Genomic DNA, 26508 nt, shown 5'->3' on the forward strand with positions numbered 1-26508 from the left:
ATCGGCGGGCAGCAAATCTGTGGAAAGCTTGAATGAAAGCTTCAGCACTCATGTCTGGGGTGACCTCTAAATGCACGCCTCTGGTTGTAGCACATGTAAAGAGACAAATGTACGCCTTCACTGGTATATTATCTGGGTTACCAGTGAGGAGTAGGGCTCCTGTATAATCAACTCCAGTGGTTTCGAAAGGACGAAGATGAACCACTCGCTCTTCTGGGAGTGGGGGAGGTCCTGGGTAAGGACAGACTCTAGCGTCGTATCTCTTACAGATTACACAAGATTTAATAATGGTCTTAACAGTCTGACGACCTTGAGGAAGCCAGTACTTTTGTCTAAGGTCGGTGAGAGTATCTAAAACTCCACCATGCAGTGTACCATATTGATGGTGATGTAAGACAAGAAGTTTAGTTATGATGTGGTGACGAGGTAAAAGAATGGGATTCTTAGTGTCTAAGTCAATCTTTGCATGCAGCAAACGTCCTCCACATCGTAGTATGTTATGAGTGTTAACATCGTACCAGATGCCCAGAGACTTAGTGAGTTTATCCGGAAGATTCTCAAATTCGCTTCCGTAAGTCTCTTCCTGTGCACGCTTGATCCAATAGTGGACAGGATTGGGAAATTTATGTCGAATTCCTACTTTAGCAAGGAAATCAAACACGTGCGCAGTCACTTGTAACAATTTGCTTAAGTTAGAATAATGATGAGGATCAATGGCTAATATTCGCTGAGGCTCTGGTTCCTTCATGGGAGTGGTGATATTGGTCACTATGACTTGTGGCTTTTGTTTGGGCCACTGACCACCAACAAGCCATGAAGGTCCAATGAACCACAGCGAAGACTTGACAAGCTGTTTTAATGTCAATCCTCTTGATAAATAATCTGCAGGATTGTCCTTAGTAGGGACATGTCTAAACTTATATCCTGCGGATAAATCATGAATCTCCCTGACGCGATTACTAACGTAAGGAGTTTTGTTGTTATTGTTTCTTACCCATTGCAAGACTGCCTCGTTGTCTGACCAACCTACAATCTCACCAAAGTGGATATTACTGAGTGTCTTTGTCAGGCAATGAGCCAATCTTACTCCCACTAGTAATGCACTCAACTCCATCTGAGGTAAGGATCTCTTCTTGATGGGAGCAACTCTTGCCTTTGATGTGAGTAACATTGATTGCGCACTGTTAACTAAATAGGCTACTGCGCCATATGCTTTGCCAGAGGCATCGCAGAAAACGTGTAAATGGGTGGGTAAGTTTGGTCCTGAAGCATTACAAGGAAATTTCAAAACGCCTAACTGGTTAAAATCCGTCGAGAGTATTTGCCATTTAGCTTGTAACTCACTTGGTAACGGATCATCCCATCCCATATGTTTCTGCCAGCACTCCTGCATTAGAAGTTTGCCCCTTATTAATATAGGACTAAGCAAGCCTAAAGGGTCAAATGGTTGACTGACAAACGAGAGCAATGTTCTCATGGTAAGGGTTGAATTATCAGTTTGTACTGACTTGATGTTCATCTCGTCAGTACTGGTGTTCCATTCCACGCCTAGAACCTTTGATTGACTGGGTACCTGATAATCTGGAAATTCTTTCTCGATTAACTGGTTAAGCAGTTTATTATTTGAGGCCCACGACTGTAGTGGCATATTGGCTCCTAACAGTTCACGGTTAGCCTCATGGTAGATTTCTACCAGATCAGCTTGATCATTAGTTGTCCCCTGGAAATTGTCGACGTACAAGTTGTCACTAATGGTTGCTTTATAAGGGCTGTTTGATTTCCTCAAATGCGTGTCTAATGTTGCTTGGAGAAGAAACGGTGAGGACGTAGCTCCAAATAATACTGAGGCAAAACGATAGGTGATTACTTCACTGTTAGGATCTAGTGGATCCTTGAACCAGAGGAATTTGGTGTAGTCACGATCTTCCTCCTGTAATCCTACTCGAAGAAAGGCTTTGCTGATATCAGCTGTATAGGCAAAGATGCCTGTGCGAAATCGTAACAACACATCATGTAGCCTTTGTGTTAGGCTAGGTCCCGTTTGGAGACATTCATTTAAAGACACACTGCTCGGCTTTACTTTAGCACTGCAGTTAAAGACAATACGAATAGGTGTTGTCAATGAGTCTTTCACCACAGCATGGTGAGGTAAATAATGACCTGTTTTTCGGTCATCGTGTTCAATAATTTCAATGAACTTATTGTTAAGTTGTTGTTGGATAAGTTGGTGATACATGGTTAGTTTGTCTGGCTGCTTCTGCAGTCGTGTTAATTGAGACTGCAATTGTGAGGCTGCCATAAAATAATTCACTGGAAGTTGTGGATGATCCAACTTCCATGGGAGTCTTACCCAGTATTGTTTATTTGAGTAGACAACTGTATCCAGATATTGCTGGTAAGTCCACATATCATCAGGGCTTGGTTGTTCAGGGATGATGCCTAACGTGTCTAAATCCCACAAACGATGTATTGGTGGGTCAGACTCAATGGCCTCGGCTATTTCCCTGAAGCGTAGGGGTGACTGTTCCAAGCCTAGTCACGCCACAATTACATTATTGGATTGTTGGTTTGTGGACGCTGGACCTTGTCTGAAAAGCACGGGTCCTGTGAGCAATTTGCCCCCCGCGGACGAATTCATACCATGTTGTCTAGTGCATCCAGTTATAAACTTGTAATAATGATCCGCGCCTATTAGTATTCCAATATCTGTGAGGCAGTCAGAATTTATTTTATAATCTGCTAGCCTCATGCGGTTTCGCTTAAGGTGTCTCGCAGTGCGAGCTAATCCTGTGACCTGCAGGTCCGTAGGAATCTTATCCACTACCACCGCAAGGATTGGGCTAGTAGAGGATCCTAATCTAACTAGTAATTTAACTACCTTGTAGTCACGAGGTCCACTATTTGACAGGAAACCAGAAATGTTCAACCTCACACTTTTGGTAGGTTTTAAATTTAACTCATCTACCAACTGTTGTGTAATGAAAGTTTTCTGTGAACCTTGGTCAAAGAGACCCCTAGTGTTAATTCTAGATCTTCGGTTTTCTAGTTTAAGTTGAGCTGTAGGCAAAGTAGTATTATTACCTGACTCAGTAGCAAGTACATTTACTTCGTGATGTACTTTACAATATTGCACTGCAGTAGAATTAGTAGAATTCTCTCCAGTGGTCATGGTTGGTGTAGAAGATTTTCTTCATAAGGCGTAGTGGTGCACACCTTGGTTGCATCTGTTGCAGGGACGGAGCGGCACTACACATTTCTTGGGATCATGAGAGCCCATGCACCTGGTGCACTTGCGTATTTCCTGCAACCTTTTAATCCTAGCATTATAAGTAGGATAAACAGAGCATTGGTATGCGGTATGCCCTTGATTACAGAGCAGACACCTTCTCTCTTTGTTTGACTTGTTCTCTTTAGTAGACAAGTCATTGGTTATCTCAGAAGGAGACACCGAATATGTACCTACATTTCCACTTCTTTTCCCAGTGGATAGAGTAGTTTTTGATGTAAATTTATTAGACTTATTTAAAGTCTGTTTAGGTTTGACTGAAGTGTCAACTTGAGTTGAGTTACGATGAGAGTTGGTAGAGGAGTTTGTAACTTTCTCCCCATCTTGATTGGCTCTTTGTCTTTCGACTAAGGTATGTAGACCTTCTGTGATTTCTTTCAGAGTCAAAAAGGTCGTATTGTATATAGTACACAACTTATCTAAAGTTTCTCTTGGCAATTTTCGCTTAACAACTACTTTAGTCATCCATTCGGCTGACTGTATTTGGACTTTAAGGCTTAAGGCCTTGAGTAAAGACTCTAACTCTAGTCTGAAATTTTGGAGAGATTCTGCGGAACTATTAGCAGATTGTAAATCTAGCAATTTTTGAACTAAGACAGTAATAGTTCTCTCCGTGTTATCGTAGTTGGTTTTGAGCAATTGAACAGCTGATGTGTAACCATCACTGGTCAGTGTTATATTGGAGATTACTTTCAAGGCTTCATTTCTTAACAGGCCTTGTAAATAAGTGAATTTTGTGGTTTGAGGAATGTTAGCTTTAGAGTCTACTGCATCTACAAATTTACTCCAGAAATCATCCCAACTTTCGTTCTCATCACCAGAGAATGTGGGTATGTTGATTTGAGGTAATTTAACCTCAGGATCTGTACGTACAGTAGAAGTTACGGTCAGCTTGTTTTTAGCAATATTCTTCTTATAGGGTAGAAGCTTAACTCGGATATCTTCTTCATACTGAGCTAACTCATCTATAACCTCATCAAGTTCACTACTTTCTATAGAGGTTGATTGCAGTTCTGTCAAATACAAATTCATGTGTTGCTTAATATGAGCAAATTTACTTTCAGCAACTTGTAATAAATCTTCTAATTCAAAGTAATCAACCGTTGACTGTTGTGACAGATTTTGACATTTATTAATCTGTCGGGTCAAATGACCTTTCAGACCGACAAGGGTCCTTTTCATTTTGGTAGCCGTATCCATCTTGTTGGGTAAAGGCTGATTGGTCAGTAAATACTTATTACTGAGGTAACTGGGATATTGACTCATTCAGTGGAGTGCAATATCAATGAGGATAGCCTAATATACTTTAATAGACTATGGGTTTACCTACCTAACACGAAATAGCTAGATATTTTGTGCACTGTCTGAACTTCACCATTAGTTCTCGTCCGGTTAGCTCATCTATATCACCATCAGAGTTAATGGGGATTATCCAGCAATACACAAAATAGATACCCAAAATAATGCATACAAGAGAAATATTCTGGAGATGCTCTAATCAGAGTTATCTCAAAAATTAATCCCACCCTGTATAGGGTCAGCACAAATAATATAATACATACAACACTGACTAGTTTAGATCTAGTCGTAATAATTCCTAACTAAGAACTATAAAATTATTTAGTCTGGGCTTGTACCAAATTCAGCACAATCTCAGCCTAAATTCTACCTAATAACATGGGTAAAGATTATTGTGGTGCAATAAAGTGAATATAGTTGTGCTGTATTTTTGGGGTTTTTTGTTTTATAAGAGTGCACTTGTACACACAGGTGAAAACATATAAAGGTTATGAGCTGATGCTCCTGGTGACCTAAAGATTCATACTTCTGTATGAGGTGTAGGTCTAAGTGTTGTGGGTAATTGGTTATGACACACTAAAGCTATGTATAAGGTACCTGTTAGTGTGATCCAGACTAACTGATGTGTTACCCTGTTAGTTGACACAATTAATTAAATAGTTAGTCTAGCTTCTATCACACAAGGATTAGTTATTAATGATTAATATTTTAATTATAAATTTAATGCCTATCCGGTTCGATAAGGACCATAATGTGGGATATTTGGGGCTTGAATCTGATTATTTAAATATTAATGTAGTAAATTAAATTACGAAGGACCACCCGCTTTTATAGTAAAGAGGGAAACTGAGAATTTCTGATCATTTATTTTTTTTTTTTTTTTTTTTTTTTTTTGAGATATATACAAGAGTTGTTACATTCTTGTACAGCCACTAGTACGCGTAGCGTTTCGGGCAGGTCCCTGGAATACGATTCCCGCCGCGAAGAATCGTTTTTTCATCCAAGTACACATTTTACTGTTGCGTTAAACAGAGGCTACAGTTAAGGAATTGCGCCCAGTAAATCCTCCCCGGCCAGGATACGAACCCATGGCATAGCGCTCGCGGAACGCCAGGCGAGTGTCTTACCACTACACCACGGAGACATTAGATAATTCCTAGATGAACCAGTAACTATGGACAAAATACTAGAGAATATGATCATAGAAATAATTAATGGGCTGTATTATTAAATGAATCAAACCCTCAAACACCTACATTGGGGGGTTATTACTGGAGGTAAGTACATCCAGGAATTAGTGTGGTTCGTTCACTAATTCAAGTAATAATAATCTAATCCTATGAAAATTATATTGAAACTGATATCATTAACATAAATGAGAACATAGATTATGAGTATAGTAATGAGAGTTACAGTAAACCACATATTAATCCTGAGGGATTCTGCACATAAGAAATTGCAATAGAATCATGAAAGATATTAAAGTCTTAGCTTAATGACGATTCCTTTAGACCAGCCATGGAAGTTCCTCTTATTCTCTGGACTCGGTCGGCTGATGAATGGGACGGATTAACATGGGAGAAGGCGGCATGGAGAGTTCCTCTCTCGTGCTGCAAGACAAATATTTACAGTAGCAACTAATTTAACTACTGAATCTATATATTCAAGAAATTGAGAGTTACAGGTGACAAAATTTAATCACCTGTTATTAGATGTTATCGTGCGTCATAACGGACAATCACCCAGCTACCAATAAACTCTTTACCCGATGCATCACATAAAGGAATATACTTAGCTGTGGGCACTGTATAAGTATAAAGATTGCCGTGCTTCGCGTCACCAGGCTCCGGCAAGGCCTATCCTGGACCGTGGCGCGCTTCACTGGCCGGTCACGTGTAGTCCAGAACCAGGTTAAAAGGTTCCTTAAATGACACCAGCACCAGTAGAAGATATTATCTGCAAGGTTATTCACGCCTCACAGTGGCGACTTTCATCTGAGGATGGATAACGTCTGCCCTTGTGGCTGAGCAATGGCGTCTCCTTGTGAGTACGGTATGCACAGGTCTGCCTCTGAGCGGCTCTGCACGTGTACTGGGGTGGCCTTCCTCTACCCACGCCGCGTCCGCGTTCATAAAACAAATTATTGTCACGAACATTAATATTTCTCGCATTTACGCTTGAAACGTTGAAGACTGGACGGGTTTATTATTTAGAGGAGGAAAATATTTTTATTTACCAATTTAAGAATAGTAAATATATAAGGGAGAGGAATTAATGTCTCCCCATGGCATTCATTGGTGACGTTAACGTTATTACGAGATAGACGCTATGACTCCAACGCTCTATTCGGCTTTTAGTTGGAAGTCAATTCATCTGCAATTAGTTATCATACAGAATGCCTTAGGTATAGAGAATCGAATTTAATTCTCACATACATTGGATATAATGTGTTAACTGTAAGGAAATCTGACGCAATACTGGCGTCAGGTGACGTGAGAATTCTAGCCTACTGCACAGATGAATTTATTAGTACATGAGAATTCTACGTGTTGTTAATTTTACTTACTACAATAATTAGTATAGTTAGTAATAAGTAATGAGAATACAACAGTGTTGTATTCGGTGTTGGAAATATCCAACACCCTTCTTCCATCTGGGTTCAGCGGGCTCGGTGTTTTATTGTGGGTGTGCCGTAGTTGATGCCTGATCCTCGTACGGTGCATAATGAGCCTGTTCCGGAGGACATCATGTTACTTTGGGAGGCGTATTGTGTTCGATTCCTGGCGGCAGAGTGGCCGGATAAGTATGAGAAATTTGAGTAGTCTGTGTGCTTGCTGTGTGTTTGGTGTGTGCTTGGCCCTGTGGTTTGTTTGCAATGTGTTGTACCTATTGTGCGCCCTTCAGGCCGGTGTTATGTTTGTTCTCATGACCGTTGTTTTGTTGTCTTTCTTGTATTTCCGGTATTGTTGTTTCTTTTTCCTGTGTTTCAATATGTTTCTGCTCATTATTGTTTTTTTGTTGTCGGCCTTTCAGGCCGGTATTTAGTGTCTTTGTATAAATTTGTATTCATTTGTTTTGTGCTGAAGTGTCTTGTTATGTTTCTTGATATACTTTCTGTTGTTTTATTCTCGGTCCTTCAGGCCAGTGTATGTATGTTGTTGTGTTTGTACCTGTTTTGTTTTCGGGTGTGCGTGTTTTGTTTGTTTATTTTTATTGTTTATTTTGGCCTCGCCCTTTATTTGTTATGGGGCGGATGGCTTGGTGTGTGTGTGTTTTTATTTCTGTATTGTTTTTGTGCTGTACGTTTGACTTGGTGTTTTCATATTGCTTTACCTGTTGTACGTGTTTGTTCCTTATGTTTTGTTTGGGATGTATTGTGTTTGTCATGTTATGTTTCCTGTTATGCTTCTTGATGTATGTTTTGTTTTATGAAGGTTTTGTTTTGTGATGTTACTGTGATGGCTAGTTTGCCATTGTCTTATGTTTTGTACCTTGATGTATGCTGTATTTTTCTATGCATTTATCGTGTTTGTGTTTGTTGTGCTATGCTGTCGGCCCTTCTGGCCGGTGGTCTATTGTTTTATTTTGTTCTGTCCTGTATTTTGTATTGTTTTTTATTGTATTTAAATTTCATGTTTTGCATGTAAAAAAAAAAAAAAAAAAAAATCCGGTGGATGTGGAGGTGCATCCTGTTCCTGGTGCTTCGATGGTGGATGGGTATGGTGATGGGAGTGTCGTATCGGTGCCTCCCACTGTGGGCGGTGCGTTCGCTGAGGGTGATGGAAGCGTCGTCGATGGTGCCAGCATTCCTGTTGCCTGCATTGCGCATCCGCTTTCTGCTCCCCCTAAGGGTGTGATCCATGAGGGGGTGTTATCCTCCCCTGCTCCTCGCCGGAAGCGCGATGCGGGGGGGGGGGGGCGCGCGCAGTGGAGAGCCCCCTGGCAAAAGGGTTGAGGCTTCGCAGAGTTGTGCCTTGCGTGGTCCCCCCCCCCCTCCTCCTCCTAATTCTCCTGTGTCTGATGTGGATTCCGGAGGTGATGCAATGCCGGATGGCAGCAAGATTTCCTCGTCGATGGTGGACGTCGGTGATACCTGGTCAGTGGCGGCGGGGTCTCGGCGTGCTTTGCTGGGTGATGCCGGCACTGTCCGCTTCCTGAGGGATCAGAGGCCCGGCGTTCTGGTGGATTCCTCGGTGGTGGGACGGCGGCAGGTTGAGCCTCTGGATGCTGACGACGCCTCTGCAGTGGGTGGCACTGTGCCCCCTGGTGAGCCTGGAGGGGCTGGGGGTATTTGATGGGTTCGATGGCGCCTGCTATTGTTTGTGCATCTTTGAATGTTCGTGGTCTGAATGCTCTGGCGGTCCAATTGGGCCTTGTGGATGTGCTTAGGGAGCAGCGTGTGGATGTGGCTCTGATCCAGGAGCACAATGTTCGGGATGTGTCTGTTTTCCAAGGGTTGTGTGCTGAGTATCATGTTGTGTTGAACCCGCCGAGGACGTCCTTTGGAGGGACGCTGATGTTGTTTTCGCGGAGGGCGTCTATTTCCGTGCTTCACACGGAAATGGATGATGAGGGGCGGGTCTTGTTTGTTCGGGCTGAGTATTTAGGAGGTTGTGATTCCGTTCTTGACGGTGTACGCCCCTTCTGGGGTGGCGCATCTTCAAGACCGGGAGCTGTTTTTTCGGGAGGGGCTTCTGCCATACCTGCGGCATGATACGCGGGATTTTATCTTTGGGGGGGATTTTAATTGTGTGTGCGGGATTGCTCTAGTGCTCACCCTCGAAATGTTTCGGCCACTTTAATTGAGGTTTTGCGTGCGTGCGGGTTTCGTGATGCGGCTGTTTTATGTGGTGGCTCGTTGGAATATACCTTCGCTGCACGTGGGGCGAGTTCTAGGTTGGATAGGTTCTATGTTTCCGGTGGGGAGTGTTCGGTTTTTTATTTTTGCACGGTCCAGGTGGCCTTCTCGGATCATTGTTTGGTGGTTGTCCGGGTTGGTGTCTGGAGTCAGGTGCGGGTGGGGCCTGGGTGGTGGAAACTAAATTGTCGGTTATTGCGTTGTCCACGTATTTGTGCGCAGTTTCTGAGTGTAAGGAGCGTATTTGTGATTTGCGTGCGGTGTTGGCTGACTGTGATCGCGTGCGTGCTCGTGTGGCTGAGCGTGTGGATGGAGAGAGGCTCTCTCCCTTTCTTTTAGGGAGGGAGAAGGCTGCTCGGGGTTCCATTCTTCTCAAGGGCCTTTGGCAGCCTGATGGGTCTGTGCTTTCTAGCACGGAGGGTGTTCTGATTTTCGTGTGGCAGGAGCTGGAGGCTCTCTGTGGGGAGGTGCGTGGGAATAGTGTGCTCGCAGGTTCCTTTTTGGACAGGTGCTTCCCCGGTTTGTCACAAGAAGAGTGTGCCCGGTTGGTGCAGGATGTTTCCACGGTGGAGCTCCTGGAGGTGGTTCGGTCGTTTCGTCCAGGAAGAGTGCTGGATGCGGATGACCTGCCCGTTGAGTTCTACCTTACGTTTTGGGATGTGTTGGGGAGGTGCTTTTGGAAGTGGTGCAGGCGTGTTTGCGTTTGGGTGCTCTGCCTGATTCCTTTTGTGACGGGATCGTGCGGCTGCTCCTAAAGCCGGGCGATTTGCTATTGTTTTCAAATTGGAGGCCTATTACGCTCTTGAATGTGGACTATAAAATTGTGTCTAAGGTTTTAGTGCGTCGCTGTCGCGGTGTCGTTGCGTCGGTGGTCTCTATGGAGCAGTTTTGTGGTGTGCCTGGCCGTGCCCTAATGCATTGCGATGCTTTATTTCGTGACGTGCTTCTCTATGCGTCCGAGTATCGGCTTTCGGTGGCTATGATCAGCTTGGACTGGTCAAAGGCCTTCGATTGGGTGTCTTTGGAGTTTGTTTTTTGTGCTATGGAGCGGCTTGGGTTTCCATCGGTGTTTGTGGGTTGGGTCCGTTTGTTGTATGTCCGGAGTCGCAGTCGCATTTGTGTCAATGGATTTTTTAGTTCCTTTTTTCCTATTTGCCGTTCCGTTCGTCAGGGGTGTCCCATGTCAATGATTTTGTATGTGATTTTTCAGAAACCTCTCTTTCGGGCGGTGAAAGCGTGTTCCTTGATTGTGCCTCCTTGTCTGCCGTCCAGTCTTCGGCTACCCATTTGCGGGTATGCTGACGACACCGTTCTGTTTGTAGCTTCGGAGGGTTCTGTTGGAGCTGTCCAGGACGTTCTTCTGCGGTTTGAGTCCGCCACGGGGGCCGTTCTTAATCAGGCGAAGTCGGGGTTGATGGGGGATCGGTGTGTGGGTCTCCCGCCTGGTGTGGGATAGGTCGTGGTTTCAGGTGGTCTCCTCGATTCGGTTTCTGGGGATTACTTGGTTTGCCTCCTATGACCGCTCCTTGGAGTGGAATTGGGGTGCTGTCTCTCGATCGGTTGGCCTCTTGTCGCATCGGCCTTTGACGATTTATCAGCGGGGACTGCTTGTTGCGTGTAAGGTCTTGTCGCGTGTCTGGTTTGTGGCTTGGTGTTTCCCGTTGGATCGTCGGAAGGCCTTGGATTTGGAGTGTATGGTGTACAGATATGTATGGTGTGGGTGTTATCAACCGGTGCGCCATTCGACGTTGGTGTTACGGGTGAGAGAGAGGGGTGTTGGCATTCCTGACGTCTTCACGAAGGCCAAGGCCCTCTTCTGGGTCTCGTTGCGTCAGGGGCTGGTTCTCGGTGGAGGGTTGAATTCGCTGGGTGTTTTTTTCTGCTCGCTTTACTTCAGTTATTTGGTTGATTTGGGGGTTTGTCGGGAGGTGGCCTTTTTTACCCCCCCTGTTTATTCTTGAGCCGTGGGGATTCTTCGGGAGCTCTGCCGCCATCCTGGGTTTCTGTCATTCTCGTGCAAGGCTGTGTATGGGGTGTTGTTGCCCCGGGTGCGGCCTCGAGTGGAGGGCTTATTTCCGTGTTGGGATTGGGGTGGTATCTGATCGTGTTTGGGGGAACGGTTCTTGGCGCCTCAGCAGCGTGAATTGCTGTTTCGGTTTCTGCACTTGTCGCTGGCGACGAATGAGCAGTTGTGTATGCTTAGCTTGTATGATTCTGAGACGTGTGTTCATTGTGGTTTAAGTGAATCGCAGGTGCATGTATTTTATTTTTGTGTCCGGTTGCAGGGGTTGGTGGACTGGTTTCGGGATGTCCTGGACGTGTTTTGTGGTCCGGGTTGTCGGGGTGATGTTTTGCGGTTTTTGTTTTTGTATTTCCCGGGTTATTCGCGGTGGGTGCGTTATGCGTTATGTGTTTTGGTTGCAGATTATGTGTTTTGTGTGTGGGTTGGGAGGAGGGAGGGTTTTGGGGTTACCCGAATTTTAGGCTTTTTGTGGGGGCGCATGCGGTTTACCTGGTGGTGGTTGCAGCGCTCTTTTCCGGAAGAGTTTGGTCGGTGGTTCACGGTTGCCTATGTTCGTGGGGTTGCCTTTGGGTCGGTGGGTGCCTTGGTGGGCAGGTGATGTTCTCGTCTTGGGTGGGGTTTGAGTGATGGTGTGGGTTTGGAGGGGTTGGGTGGTCTCGGGGTTTGCTTTGCGCTCCCTTCCCGGTTCTTTGGGCCTCCTTGGCGGGGGATGCGTGTGATTGTGTGTCCCCCCCCCCCTTGTGATGCTGCTGCTCCTGTGTGTGTGTGATGTTGCTGCTCCTGTGTGTGTGTGGTGTGTTTCAGTGCCTCCGGGTGCCGGTTGTGTCCGTATGCGTGTGGGTGTGCAGGTTTGAGGGAGGTTTTGGCTCCTGGGCCTGGGTTTTCTGCTGTACTGTTTTCTACTGTTCTATTTGTGGCCGTGTTTCGCTTTGGCCTGTGACCCATTCTTTTGCGTGCTTGGGTGCTGTGTGGTGTGGGTGGGTATGTGTGTGTTTGTCTTGTTGTTTAGGGTGTGTTTTGTGTGTGTGTACATAATTTCTTCTCATTTTGTGTATGTCGTATACCTTGGTAGCGAGTGTATGGTCCTATGCTCCTTTGTTCCTCTGTGTGTGTGTGGTAGGTGTGGTTTTGTGCACGTGGTTCTATATCCACGTCTGTGTCTGTTTTATGTATTTGGTTCCAGGTGTGTTTTATGTTATTTATATACTTTATGGGTTTCTTTATTTTTCATGTATTTTTCTTTGCTGTGTTCTGTGTTGCTATGTAGATATGTACTGTTTAGCCTATTGTTTCCATGTACTTTTTTGCTCTTATTTCCATGTACTGTTTAGCCTATTGATTCATTGCAGTTTTCTTTACTCACCGCTTGTGTTTGTTTTGCGGTTACTGTCACTGTGTTTAGTGTACAGAATTTTTGTTTCTGTGTACTGTTCTTGCTTTGATATACTTGATATGTACAGGTTTTCGTTGTTTTGTGCGTTCATGTATTTGTTTATTTATATAAATAAAAAAAAACTTAGAGACTGACTCGTGATGAAGCACACCTAAAATCTTTAAATGACGAGACATTTCGGGCAGTATGGTAGCTTCACTACAAATTATGTCCTGCACTACACATTGAAATACTGCTGAACCAATCATTCAGTCAAATTCTTGACTTTTTCTTGGCTTACTTTAATGGTGTGAGGCACGAGTGAGTCAACCAAGTGAGTCACAAAGTGAGTCAACTCTCAGATGATATACACGCAATCGTCAGATCTTTGTGTGAACGGCTGTGTGCTGACAGACTGGATGACCGACGCCTTCATGAATCTACTCGAGAAATATCCTTGGTACAGCACACAACCATCCTTCAGACTGCTAACTGGCAGAAGCGTTTGGCCTTAATGACCTTGGTCATCAGCACACGGCCAAATAGCAGTTATGGGCTATTCATACCCGTGCCACCTCTAGGGTGTCTTAATCTTCATCAATTAATCTTCTTAGTGTTTAAGGGACAATGATAAGGCCTGTTCTAAACCTAACCTGTCTAAACATAACCTATCTAAACCTAACCTAACCACACATAACCTAACCTAAACCTAGCCTTGATCTATTGACGGGCGGTGAGTGAAGGCGGATCAATGACGAAGCTTTCTAGTATTAAGGAAGTCTACAGGTTTTCACGGTAGAAGGTCAATAGAAAAGGACTGTAGACGAGTCAACACTGCACCACGACATTCTTTCAGAGATTGAAATGTGTCGGCCTTTTGAAGCTTAGAAAATGGAGCTGTATATGCCCTCTGTTACCTGACATACTATTGCTTTGTCAAGACTATCAGCACAACCAGCAGGTTTATAACAGGTCGCATTTTGACGCGTACTTTACTTAAGGCTAAACACGTGTTTACTAGAGAATGGTATACCGACTCATGAAATTGACATAATTTCCTGAGTTTTGTTCGTGAGTCCTCTGGCTGGATAGGGTAGGGCACTTTAGTACGACAGTTTTTTGGAAACGCTCGCGAGAACAAGCTGCATCGCTATTTTGTTACATATTTTGTTCTCTGTGCAGAGCCATATGAATTGTTGTTGTTGTTTTAGATTCAGCTACTCGGAACAAAAAGTTCCAATCAGCACGGGCTATGGTGAGCCCGTAACATGTGAACTTTTTGGTCTTCTTTAACTTCAAGAGAAAGGTGAGGAGGATAATCCTACCTGTCACCTCTCTTATACTTGTACGAACATTTTACAAAACGGTTCAAAGACTGCTAAAATCTCTTGTGAAGAAACGAAACTGGGTGAGGAAGGGGATGAGTAGTCGCAGAAACGCGTCTTGGCAATTTCCTAGAACCGAACGATTTTAGCCATCATTCCTTATGATGGCTAAACAATTACATCCAATGTTTCATCAAGTTTATGCAATATTCTCAAACACGAGTAGTGAAGGGTAGGGAAGGGCCTGAACAAGCTAGAGTACCGAGGAGCTTAAGATCGCCCTACATCAACGAGGCTTGGAGGCCCCAAAAGACCTAGATATCTTCACAGATATCTAGGTCTTTTGTCTAAATATCTAGAGAGGTTTGTCTCTCTGAGACTGCGAGACAAACCTCAACATGTGGACATGGATGCCAGTGACGAGATAACCAAGGGAGCTGCTACGGATGTGGATAGTAGTAGTAGGCATCCATCAGTCTCAGGAGACTATGGAGTTACACTCTGGTTGTAGGTCTGGAGTGGTCTCTCCAGGACACAAAGCCAGGGTAGGTTGATACAGGACGAGGGGAGGTTGATAAGGGTTGAAAGGACTGCCCAGTTAGTCCAGGACTGCCCCTCCCCTCATCCTCCTTCCTTCCGGCCCCGTGACGATGCCGACGCCAACTGTTGAGTGCACCCGACCCCAGTACTTTTAGAAGGGGAGGTGTGACGATGTCTATGTCATCCGTTGAGCACACCCAAACCTCAATTATTTTAGAAGGAGGGGGGGGGCCTGACGATGTCCACACCATCTGTTGAGAGCATCCGACCTCATTTCCTGTTCCCTGGTGGATGGCTGTGATCTTATTGACCCCTGTGGATAGTGGGCAACATTTCCAACTGGACACACGAGGTCCCGAACCAGGCAGACTTCATGAACAGCAGGGCAGCATAACTACAGCCGTCTAGGTTAACGGGGATTTATTGGGAAGCCAATAGACTTAGCACTCACCCTAAGGTAAGAGAGTTATCATAACCAATAACAGTGCATGCTGCGCTATACTTATCTAAGTTTTACCATTAGATGCTGAGATATATTTTATTCGGTAGGTCAATGAAGGCAGCATCATCCCTGTCCTGTCTACTCATACAGTAGACAGTCTACTCATACAGTAGACAGTCTACTCATACAGTAGACAGTCTACTCATACAGTAGACAGTCTACTCATACAGTAGACAGTCTACTCATGCAGTTGACAGTCTACTCATGCAGTAGACAGTCTACTCATACAGTAGACAGTCTACTCATGCAGTAGACAGTCTACTCATGCAGTAGACAGCCTACTCATACAGTAGACAGTCTACTCATGCAGTAGCCAGTCTACTTATGCAGTAGAGAGTCTACTCATACACTAGACAGTCTACTCATGCAGTAGACAGCCTACTCATACAGTAGACAGTCTACTAATACAGTAGACAGTCTACTTATACAGTAGACAGTCTACTCATACAGTAGACAGTCTACTCATACAGTAGACAGTCTACTCATACATTAGATACCAGTGTTTTCGTCTCTCTCCCTCCGCACTCTATGCATCAGTGACCCTCAGATTCTTGATTCTGAAATTTCTTGTATTAACAAATCTTTCTCTCGCCTTGGACTCCCCATACATCTTATCAACTGTGCCTATTCTCAAGCTAAACGTAATTTCTTTCATCCCAAACCTGTTTCCAACACTACTACCACTATGTTTTGCTTTCCTTTAGTTTCTGAACTCAAAACTCTCACTAATACCCTTCATCCCCTTGACATAAAGCTCGCCTTCCGACAAACTAACACTTCGTAATAATCTGGTTCACACTGCTCCTCCTGCTGCTAATGCTGCTGGTGTCTACTCTATTTCCTGTTCGTCTTGTCCTTACCAATACTTTGACGAAACTGGCCGTACACATAATGACAGACTTAAGGAACAAAAATGAAGTGTTAAATCTACAGACACAAACAATGCTCTCTTTTGTCATGTTAGGGATGTGGGGAATTGACTTGTGAGATTTATATGTTGCAATTTATATTAATGAATTCTTATTTATATTAATTTATAGGGTAATTTATGCATTGATTTTTTATGCTAATTTATTTCGACAGTGGACTGTGTTACTAAATTCCCACAAATCGCTTCCTTACACATTCTCGGGGGGGAGGGGGGGGGGGTGTTATATGTATAGTCAATCAATCAAAATTATTGATTAGTAAACATTCACTACAGTATTAGACTACATATATTGTTAACTAAAATTAAATAAAGGCTATCTGTATTACAGTGGGCCTGGTCCACCATTTATGGTCATGGATGAGGGACATTTGGGGCTTGACTCTATTTATTTAAATGTAAATGTAATGAAATTCTACTACGAAGGACCACCCGCTTTTAGAGTAAAGAGGGAAACTAATAGAACATGATCATTAGAAAATTCCTAGATGAACCAGTAACTATGGATAAATACTAGAGAATATGATCACTTATATAAATTAATGGGCTGTATAATTTAACTGAATCAAAGCCTCAAACACCTACATTGGGGGGTTATTACTGGAACTTCATATATGTCCAGGAACTAGTGTGGTTCGTGCACCAGTCCATTATGCAATAATCTAATCCTATGACCAATTATAGAATCATTATATTTATCACCAATAAGAACATAGATTATAAAATGAGAAGTTAATAATTATAATAAACACATGTCAATCCAAAGAAACAGTGCTCTGCATGAATAATACTACAGATAATGGAATTTAAGGAATACGGAAAGAGTCTTAGCTTGAAGACGATTTCCAAGAAGTCGGTTACGACTCATCCTCGGAATCTCCTGGACTCATCATGGAACACTGGGAGATGATTAACACGGGAAATGACAGCTCGGAGAATTCTTCACACACGCTGTAAATCAAAGTATATTCAGTAGTAACAGATTAAGCTGCTCGACATCTATGTTCAAGAAAATTAAATTAAATAATGAAGGTAAATAATAACCTGTGGTTTTTTATAGTCGCTCTGCGTAATGACAAGCTACCCAGCTATAACCCCCTCCTAGATGATGCATCAAATGGGAATAAAGGTACTTAGCTAATAGGGCACTGTGTAAGTTAAGGCTTGTCGAAGTTCGCGTCCTAGGTTCAGGCGTCGTTGTAACGAACACGTGGTGGCGAGCCTAGCCTAGATATTGACGCGCTTCACTGGCCGGTCACGTTGGGCTACACGGAACAAATTTAACAGGTTCCTGGCTGAATGTCAAATTAAATCTCTTGACAATTCAACACGATGTGTAAAGTGACACTGACACCAGCTAAGTTGTTGTCTGCAAAGGTTCTTCACACCTCACAGTGGCGACTTTCCTCTGGAGCTCTTGGTGGCGTCTACCCTGGTGGCTTGGGTAATGGCGTCTCTCTCTGAGCGCGTCGCCTCGTGTACTCGCGTCTCCTCTGCCCCGCTCCGCGTCCCGCGTTTGATACACAAATTATTTACTACGGATATTATCATTTCTCGCAGTTGTGATTGAAATGCTCGGATAAGGACGGGTTTATTATTCAGAGGAGTTAAATATTATTATTTACCCGTTTTACGATGGTAAACGAGCAATGGAGATGAATTAAAGTCTCTCCAGGGCATTCACGCGTGACGTTAAATTTATTACCAGATAACAGTTATAACTATAAACGCTCTATTTGGCATTAGTTGTGTATCAGTTTATCTGTAAATAATTATCACACAGAACACCGTTGTTTTATAGAGAATCAAATTCAATTCTCAGACACACTGGATATAGTTGTGTTTATTATAATGGAATCTGACGCAATACTGGCGTCTGGTGACGTAAGAATTCTAGCCTTATTGTACAGATGTAATTATTAGTACATGTGAACTCTACGTTTGGTTAATTTTAATCACTACAATGATTAGTAGATTCAGTAATAATTAATGATAATACAACAGTGTTGTATTTAGTGTTGGAAATTTCCAACAATGGATGATCACACCAAATAATCCTCGAGGGTGAGGCAAGTATAACCATATGTTACTGGGGTGCCAGATAGATGTAATTCTGCTTCTTCTTCAATTACACCTGTCAGAGGGCACACCATAATAGTAGTAACCTATATGACAGCTATATCAGGGAAATATATAATTTGTTAGATGAGGTTTATGTAAAAATTACCTCGTTTTGTGCCTCATTTTGTATCCTAACCAGCTTACCCTTAGCTACCTAAAGCATTTCTGGCCAGGAATGAAACAGCTATAATGGGTCTCTGAATTTAACACTTCACTTATTTGTAGACGACGTTTGTGTTGATGACGGGATGTTGTTGGTCCGGTAACACTGTGTCGAAGGGTTGTAATTGTGGAACTTGTTCTGTTCCATGCTAGACCTGTTGTTATAAAATTTACAATGGCGACTCCTGTTGGCTCTTCTCCCACTGACGCATCTCTTGTTCTCCAGATGCATATTATCAAGAAGTGTAAAGAGAACCCATATTTAATCTATTTTAGTACTGATAATTAAGTTGTTATGACCCCATGTAGCCTGAAGAACGAGTCTATCTACTGAGAGTTTTTTTGCTTACGTGACCTAATTGAGAGGTCAGGGGAAAGACATATATATACAATACAATACAATACAGTACAATACAATTTTATTTAGGTAAGGTACATACATACAATAAATATTTACAAGGATTGTTTGACTTATAGGTAGAGCTAGTACATACAATGCCTAAAGCCACTATTACGCAAAGCGTTTCGGGCATGATAAACTTAAATGACAAGCTTAATACTAATTGAGCATAATGAGTAGAATGAAAACAAGAAATGAAAACATAGATGAAAAAGCAGCACAAATACAATTATGTCGACAAACAGCGCTCTTTAAATAAAAAAAACAGACATTGGTTGACAATAGAAGGGTAAGGTAGGTTACTGGGAATTTATTATGTATAGCTTTGCTTTTAACTTAAACTGGTTGAGAGAGGTACAGTCTTTAACATGGTTGGGAAGGTCATTCCACATTCTGGGCCCCTTGATTTGTAGAGCATTTCTAGTTTGATTAAGTCGTACTCTAGGGATATCAAAACTGTATTTATTTCTGGTGTGATGCTCATGGGTTCTGATACAACCTTCTATGAAGCTTTTGAGATCAGGATTGGCATTATAGTTTAGCGTTTTATATATGTATAATACACATGAGAGAATGTGCAGTGACTTAATGTCTAACATATTCAGAGATTTAAGTAGGGGTACCGAGTGATGTCTGGGGCCAGAATTGGATATTGTCCTAATAGCAGCTTTGTGTTGAGTAATTAGAGGACGTAAGTGATTTTGGGTAGTAGAGCCCCAAGCACAAATACCATAGTTGAGATATGGATAGATAAGGGAGTAATAGAGAGTCACCAGGGCAGGGCGTGGTACATAATATCTGATCTTAGAAAGAATGCCCACAGTTTTTGAAACTTTTTTTGATATGTTTAGAATGTGTCCCTGGAAATTAAGCTTGTGGTCAATGAGAATGCCAAGGAATTTGCCATCTAATTTGTTACAAATTTGGGTATTGTTTATTTTGAGATTTATTTGATTAGAGGATTTATTGCCAAACAGAATATAGAAGGTTTTGTCAATGTTAAGGGTGAGTTTGTTGGCAGTTAGCCACAGATGGACTTTATTTAGCTCAGTATTTACTGTGGCATTTAGGGCAAGGGGATCAGGACTGGAGTAAATGAAGGTTGTGTCGTCAGCAAATAGAATTGGTTTGAGGTGTTGGGAGGCATTTGGAAGGTCATTAATGTAGATGAGAAAGAGGAGAGGGCCAAGTATGCTGCCCTGGGGAACACCAATGTTGATGGGTAGGGTGGGAGAAATTGTATTATTCACAGAAACATATTGGAGCCTGTCAGTAAGGTAGGATTTGAGGTATTGTAGGGAGTGTCCTCTGACTCCATAATGATGTAATTTAAGAAGAAGGTTTTGGTGGTTGACAGTGTCAAAAGCTTTACGCAGGTCCACAAACAACCCAACAGGGAACTCATTTTTATCAAGAGCTGTATGAATCGAGTTAAGCATACTAATAAGTGCATCGTTAGTGCTTTTTTTTGGGTCTGAAGCCATATTGGCAAGGGCTAAGTATATTGAGTTTGGCTAGATATGAGTAAAGCTGCTTATAGATTAGTTTTTCAAAAATTGTTGACAAGTTTGGCAGGATAGATATAGGTCTGTAGTTGTTAACATCTGTGAGATTACCACATTTGTGGACAGGCGTTACTCTCGCTTTTTTTAGAATATCTGGGAAGGTTTGGAGTTCAAGTGACTTGTTGAAGAGCAAAGCAATAGCAGGGGCTAAAGATCTGGAGGCTTTTTTGTAAATTAAAGTTGGTATCTCCTCAAGGGCACCAGACTTGGTTTTAAGGGAAAGGATTATCTCATTGACGTCAGTGGAATTAATAGGCTTTAGGTACAGAGACTGTGGATAGTTACCTGAAAGATAGTCATTAATGTCTGTACTGGAAGATGGAATATCATTTGCAAGGGATGAACCAATGGAAGAGAAGAACCTATTGAACTCAATAGCAGAATCAGAGGCTGAAAGCTGACCATCGTTATTAGACAGGAGAGTCGGTTTGTTATTTAAAGACTTCTTTGATCCCAATATTTGAGAAATTGTTCTCCAAGTTTGTTTAATGTTGCTCTTTATTTGGGTAAATTTATCTTCGTAGTATTTAGTTTTGGTTCATCTAATTATCTTAGACAGCAATAATGAGTAATTCTTTGAGAATTCTTTGGAGACAATTCCTAACCTATACTTCTTCTCAAGGTCATGTTTTTTATTAATAGATTTAAGTATTCCCTTTGTAAGCCAGGGATTGTTAAGCCTTTTGGTTGTGACTTGTTTTGTAAGCATAGGACAGTGGGTATTATAAAGGCTAAGAGTTTTTTGAAGAAAAGATTGCACTGCTAGGTTGATGTCCACTATGTTACCTAACTCGGACTCCCAGTTGACATTATCAGCAGCAGTTATAAAATTGTCTATAGCAGTTTCATTGTGTAGTCTAAAACGTATCACTCTTGACTCAAGAGGTGGTTTGCTAATGTTAGTTAAGAGAAATGTGGGGTAATGATCTGTAGTGCTATCGGTGATTATACCTGAAGTAAGCGGAGAGGTTATGTTTGTCCAGATGTGATCGAGCGTCGTGGCAGTGCTATCAGTGATTCTAGTAGGTCTAGTGATTAAAGGTATGAGGAAGCAGGAATTCATACAGTTGAGGAAGCTAACAGCAGTGGGGTGTTCAGGCTCGCAGAGGTCAATATTAAAGTCCCCTGCGATAATTAGGTGGTTTTTGTTCAGTCTGTTATCAAGTATTAGATTTCTAAGGTTTGAGTTGAATTCGGACACATCAGTGTTAGGAATTCTATAAACTGCACCCACAGTCAGGACAGACTCGGCACCCTTGACTCTGAAGCTGGCGAAGATATACTCCCCATAGCAGTCTCTGGTTCTAATTTCTTTTAAGCATGTTAGTTCTTGGTGGTAGTAAAGAGCAGTGCCACCACCTCTCTGAAGTTGACGACAGTTGTGAATTGCTGAGTAGTTAGGCATGTTAAAGAGCTGAGTAGTATCCTCTTTCAACCATGTTTCAGTAAGTATAATAAAAGAGAATTTGTTGTCAATAGCTTCAATCAAGGCACTAACATCATCGAAGTGTTTACCTAGGGATCTAACGTTCAAATTGATTACAGAGATATTGTGATTATGAGTTAATACATTGTTTACATCATGTGCTGCAAAATATCTGCAATTTAGATCATTAAAGTGATAATTGTCATAGATAGTGGATAAGAGGTTAAGTTCAGGGTCTATACTTGTCTGCATAAAAAAAGCTGATTGCAGGAAAAACAAGGGAAGAAAGGTAAATAACAAGGTAGAAATAAGCTATAAAATAGGGAAAAAGATGTACACAATACAGAACAAAGCAAACTCAAAAGGGGCTTACAGGGGTACAATGGAGTAAGGGAGTATGGCTAGGCTAGGCAACCTAGGTAATAAATGAGATTAACGAAAAAACATGGACTATACAAAACACAAGATATAGAAATACAAAACAAAAATATAAACAAGACTAAGCAATACAAAAACAAATTGAGCAAAAATGAAAAATGAGGTAGATTGCTTACAAGTACTCTCAGGTACACTGTAAGTAACAATTTGCAATTTGAGATGCAGGCAAAGCCAGGGGTACAATTATTATATATTAAATATATTATAAACGTCAGTGAATAATTTTAAAATATGAGCAGAGGAAGAGCATGTAAATAAACAACGTGAAATGAGATGTCGATACTTTGGTGACATGACCTTACTTGAGTTACAGAAGTCGTGAGAGAGGGTTGTGTTTGTTGAGATCCTGGTAGAGGAGAAACTCCTAACTAGGTGTGTGAGATTATTTAAATTTCCTACTGATGTTAACTTAATGTAACTACCTTGTTAGGGAGGCAAACCTCAAAGAGAAAGAACTGTTTATTGGCAAATTTTTACTTTAAGCCTGAGACCATAGGAAAAAGCAGAAGCAAACAGCCTGGCTTCCATCACTAGAGTGAAATCCTGTCCACTTGAGCCGCTGGCTTCTTCTAGTTGATAAAAACCAATTAAGGGTAACCGACGGATTCTCACTTCATAAATTTCTATTCAAGTGTGGAGCTATGAATCGAACTCGAGCTCCAGGGCAGACTCAATTTAAACATAAGCATGAAAGGCGTTGCAGAACATGATAAGTGGGTTAATATTATTGGCGGGATAGATCAGATGACCGTTTCAAGGAACAACAACAGTTTATTCAATAAAATCTAGAACTACTACAACAACAACGAGTTTACGTTACTTTACTGTCTTCCAATAGCACGATAGCAACATCTAATTCAACAGCTTAATGGAACCCCGGACTCCTTTCCGTCGTAGCTCGCTCAATAATGACACTAACTGAACAAAGTGGTGTCCACCAGTGACACAAGCCTGCAATCAATATATCTCACATCCCTCCCGGTGAGCAATATGCTATAATCACAATCTTATTGACTAATACAGCCCTCTCAGCGAGGTACCAAAGTAACTAGGTGGGTAAACCAACACTGATAACCCCCTATCAAAATCTTATATTAACACATATCTCTCAAGACACAAACAACAATAATAAAAGTACACTAATTGAATTTAATAATTACTTTAATAGACTGTCCACAGACAGATTGCAACAATCGTATCTTTCAGGTCTTATGACAAAATTACATTACCGAGTGTTCCAGTACTCTACTTCACAAGGTTACTCTACATTCTGCATAAACAACAACATCAACACTGTGAATTTACCAAGTGACAGGTGCTAATCCTCTTGAATCAGCTGCTAGTGCTTAATCCTTTGCCTGCAAACAGATACAATAAGTCCAACGAATTATGACAGCTCAAAAACTTCACTCATGACAGGTAGTCAACCCTTTACGTTAATTAATCGCTTAATTACCGACAGCTCATTAATTCGTTAACACTACTTTAGTTGCCCTTCCGACAATTCCTCACCACTGCGTGAACTCACTGTGACTGCTGCTAATTACACAAATTAGCAAGGGTGCTCAACTAACTGTCACACGGACAGGTAACTGCATCCACAGATTACGTTACTCACAACGCTGTTCAACAACACAACACTATCCTCATCATGCAGTGATGTCTCCCAGTGAGGTTAATGACTTTAAATTCTCACAGAATCCTTCACAGTTCATCACGCATTACACCTAGGACACTGTCGTAAAGTTTTCACAACACGGTACAACTTTGCTGCCCATGGCAACTTGAAAGTAACACTCTCACAGTAGATTACGTCACTAATAATTCACAGTTGTAACCACACACCACACAGCATTATTAAAAGCATTGACCAGTATATAGTAGTAGGCATCCTTCAGTCGCGGGAGACCATGGAGTTACGCTCTGGTTGCTCTCCAGGGTGCAAAGCCTGAGTAGGTCAGTATGGAGGAAAAGCTGTTACCCATGCAGCAGGTCACCCCTCTCCACGTTGCTGAAATTATCCAATGGGAAGGCAAACGCCAATATACATGGTTCCAGCACCTTCACAGGAGCTGCCAGACCGAGGTCGAAGTCAACAACGAACTGCCTTAGGAGCTCCAACTCTGGATTGGTCCTCGAGTTATACTCCAGAAGCCTTTCCCAAAAGAGGGGTATGGCCACAAGGCCATGCAGATTTAGAATCAGGGTTTTCCTTTCCCTAGATGAGCTGCCTTCCCAGGCTAACGAGTCCCATCTACCCAGAATGGCATCTGGCCAAATTAAATAAATAAATAAATAAATAAATATATATATATATATATTATATATATATATATATATATTATATATATATATATATATATATATATATATAATATATATATATATATATATATATATATATATATATATATATATATATATATATATATATATATATATATTTTATATAGGGAAGGGAGTACCATCTCTAGCTTTGAGTACCACCTCTACCACCTCGAAACTGTGAACTCCAAGAAATCCGGACTCCACCTGCCAAAGATTATTGGGGAATACAAACTTGGATACGCGTATGGAAATGTCAGGACACATAAGCCTGGAAACCCACTTCGGCCAATCATCAGCCAGATACCCACACCCACGTGCAGACTGGCGAAGCGACTCAAAGGCTTGCTGACTCCTTATGTCCCTTGCACCTTCAGCCTGAAGTCTCCAAAGGAATTTGTTGACTTACTGCGGGGAACACGGGCCACAGGGATAAGAGCCTCATTGGACATAGAATCACTGTTTACCAACGTACCTGTGGATGAAACAATTGGGATGATAGCAGACAGAGTGTATCGTGATCCGGCCTGTACTCCTCTTGACATACCAGAAAACATTCTAAGGAAACTACTCCAAGCTTGTACTAAAGAGGCACCCTTCTTGAGCCCGAATGGGCACATGTATAAGCAAGTTGATGGGGTTGCCATGGGTTCTCCCCTGGGTGTCCTGTTTGCGAACTTCTACATAGGTACCATTGAACAAAAGGTCTTAGTCGACATGAACTTGAAACTGGCCATATACTGCAGGTATTTTGACGACATTTTTACACAGGTACCTGATGTCAGACATCTGCAGGAGCTGAAGGAGGCATTTGAGCGGAATTCTGTGTTGCGTTTCACTTACGAGATGGAGAAGGATGGGAAGCTGCCCTTTCTAGATGTAACAGTCATGGAAAGGAGCAGAGGTTTCCACACTGCAGTCTACACTAAGGAAACAAACATAGGAATGTGCCTAGCCTAGATGTTGACGCGCTTCACTGGCCGGTCACGTTGGGCTACACGAAACAAATTTAACAGGTTCCTGGCTGAATGTCAAATTAAATCTCTTGACAATTCAACACGATGTGTAAAGTGTCACTGACACCAGCTAAGTTGTTGTCTGCAAAGGTTCTTCACACCTCACAGTGGCGACTTTCCTCTGGAGCTCTTGGTGGTGTCTACCCTGGTGGCTTGGGTAATGGCGTCTCTCTCTGAGCGCGTCGCCTCGTGTACTCGCGTCTCCTCTGCCCCGCTCCGCGTCCCGCGTTTGATACACAAATTATTTACTACGGATATTATCATTTCTCGCAGTTGTGATTGAAATGCTCGGATAAGGACGGGTTTATTATTCAGAGGAGTTAAATATTATTATTTACCCGTTTTACGATGGTAAACGAGCAATGGAGATGAATTAAAGTCTCTCCAGGGCATTAACGCGTGACGTTAAATTTATTACCAGATAGCAGTTATAACTATAAACACTCTATTTGGCATTAGTTGGGGATCAGTTTATCTGTAAATAATTATCACACAGAACACCGTTGTTTTATAGAGAATCAAATTCAATTCTCAGACACACTGGATATAGTTGTGTTTATTATAATGGAATCTGACGCAATACTGGCGTCTGGTGACGTAAGAATTCTAGCCTTATTGTACAGATGTAATTATTAGTACATGTGAACTCTACGTTTGGTTAATTTTAATCACTACAATGATTAGTAGATTTAGTAATAATTAATGATAATACAACATTGTTGTATTTAGTGTTGGAAATTTCCAACATAACTCCGGGGGGAGAGTTTTAGGGTCGCAGTGTAATGTGGAGTACTGACACACCTATCCCGAAGTTGGTATTAATATTAGTATGCTAGTATGTTAGTACACACATAACGAATGTCCCGTATTTGTCAAGGACATACAAGAAACTTAAGTCTTGCTGATTTCATGTTAAATGGAA

The 26508-nt window shown here is 42.1% G+C and overlaps 1 protein-coding gene across 1 annotated transcript; it reads right to left on the bottom strand.

The window, feature by feature from the left end:
- Positions 1-3190: 3190 nt before the first annotated feature.
- On the bottom strand, positions 3191-8447 carry LOC138351560 (uncharacterized). Its single transcript, XM_069303352.1, has 3 exons — positions 8339-8447; positions 4072-4299; positions 3191-3834 (listed from the first exon to the last, which is right to left on the bottom strand). The coding sequence occupies exons 1-3, from the start codon at positions 8445-8447 to the stop codon at positions 3191-3193; spliced, it is 981 nt and encodes a 326-aa protein (XP_069159453.1).
- Positions 8448-26508: the final 18061 nt, after the last annotated feature.

Source organism: Procambarus clarkii, chromosome 50, assembly GCF_040958095.1.
Source record: "Procambarus clarkii isolate CNS0578487 chromosome 50, FALCON_Pclarkii_2.0, whole genome shotgun sequence".
Lineage (NCBI taxonomy): Eukaryota > Metazoa > Arthropoda > Malacostraca > Decapoda > Cambaridae > Procambarus > Procambarus clarkii.

What these genes read in the sequence shown, in the direction of transcription:
- LOC138351560 (XM_069303352.1), bottom strand. Translation starts at nt 8,447, where the DNA reads ATGGATCACACCCTTAGGGGGAGCAGAAAGCGGATGCGCAATGCAGGC. An exon ending in CAGCGAACGCACCGCCCACA is followed by an intron (nt 4,300 to 8,338) that starts GTGGGAGGCACC and finishes TGTATTTGACAG; the next exon opens with AACTGCAATCAACCTCTATA. An exon ending in AAGTTGGGATGATTTCTGGA is followed by an intron (nt 3,835 to 4,071) that starts GTAAATTTGTAG and finishes ATAGTTCCGCAG; the next exon opens with AATCTCTCCAAAATTTCAGA.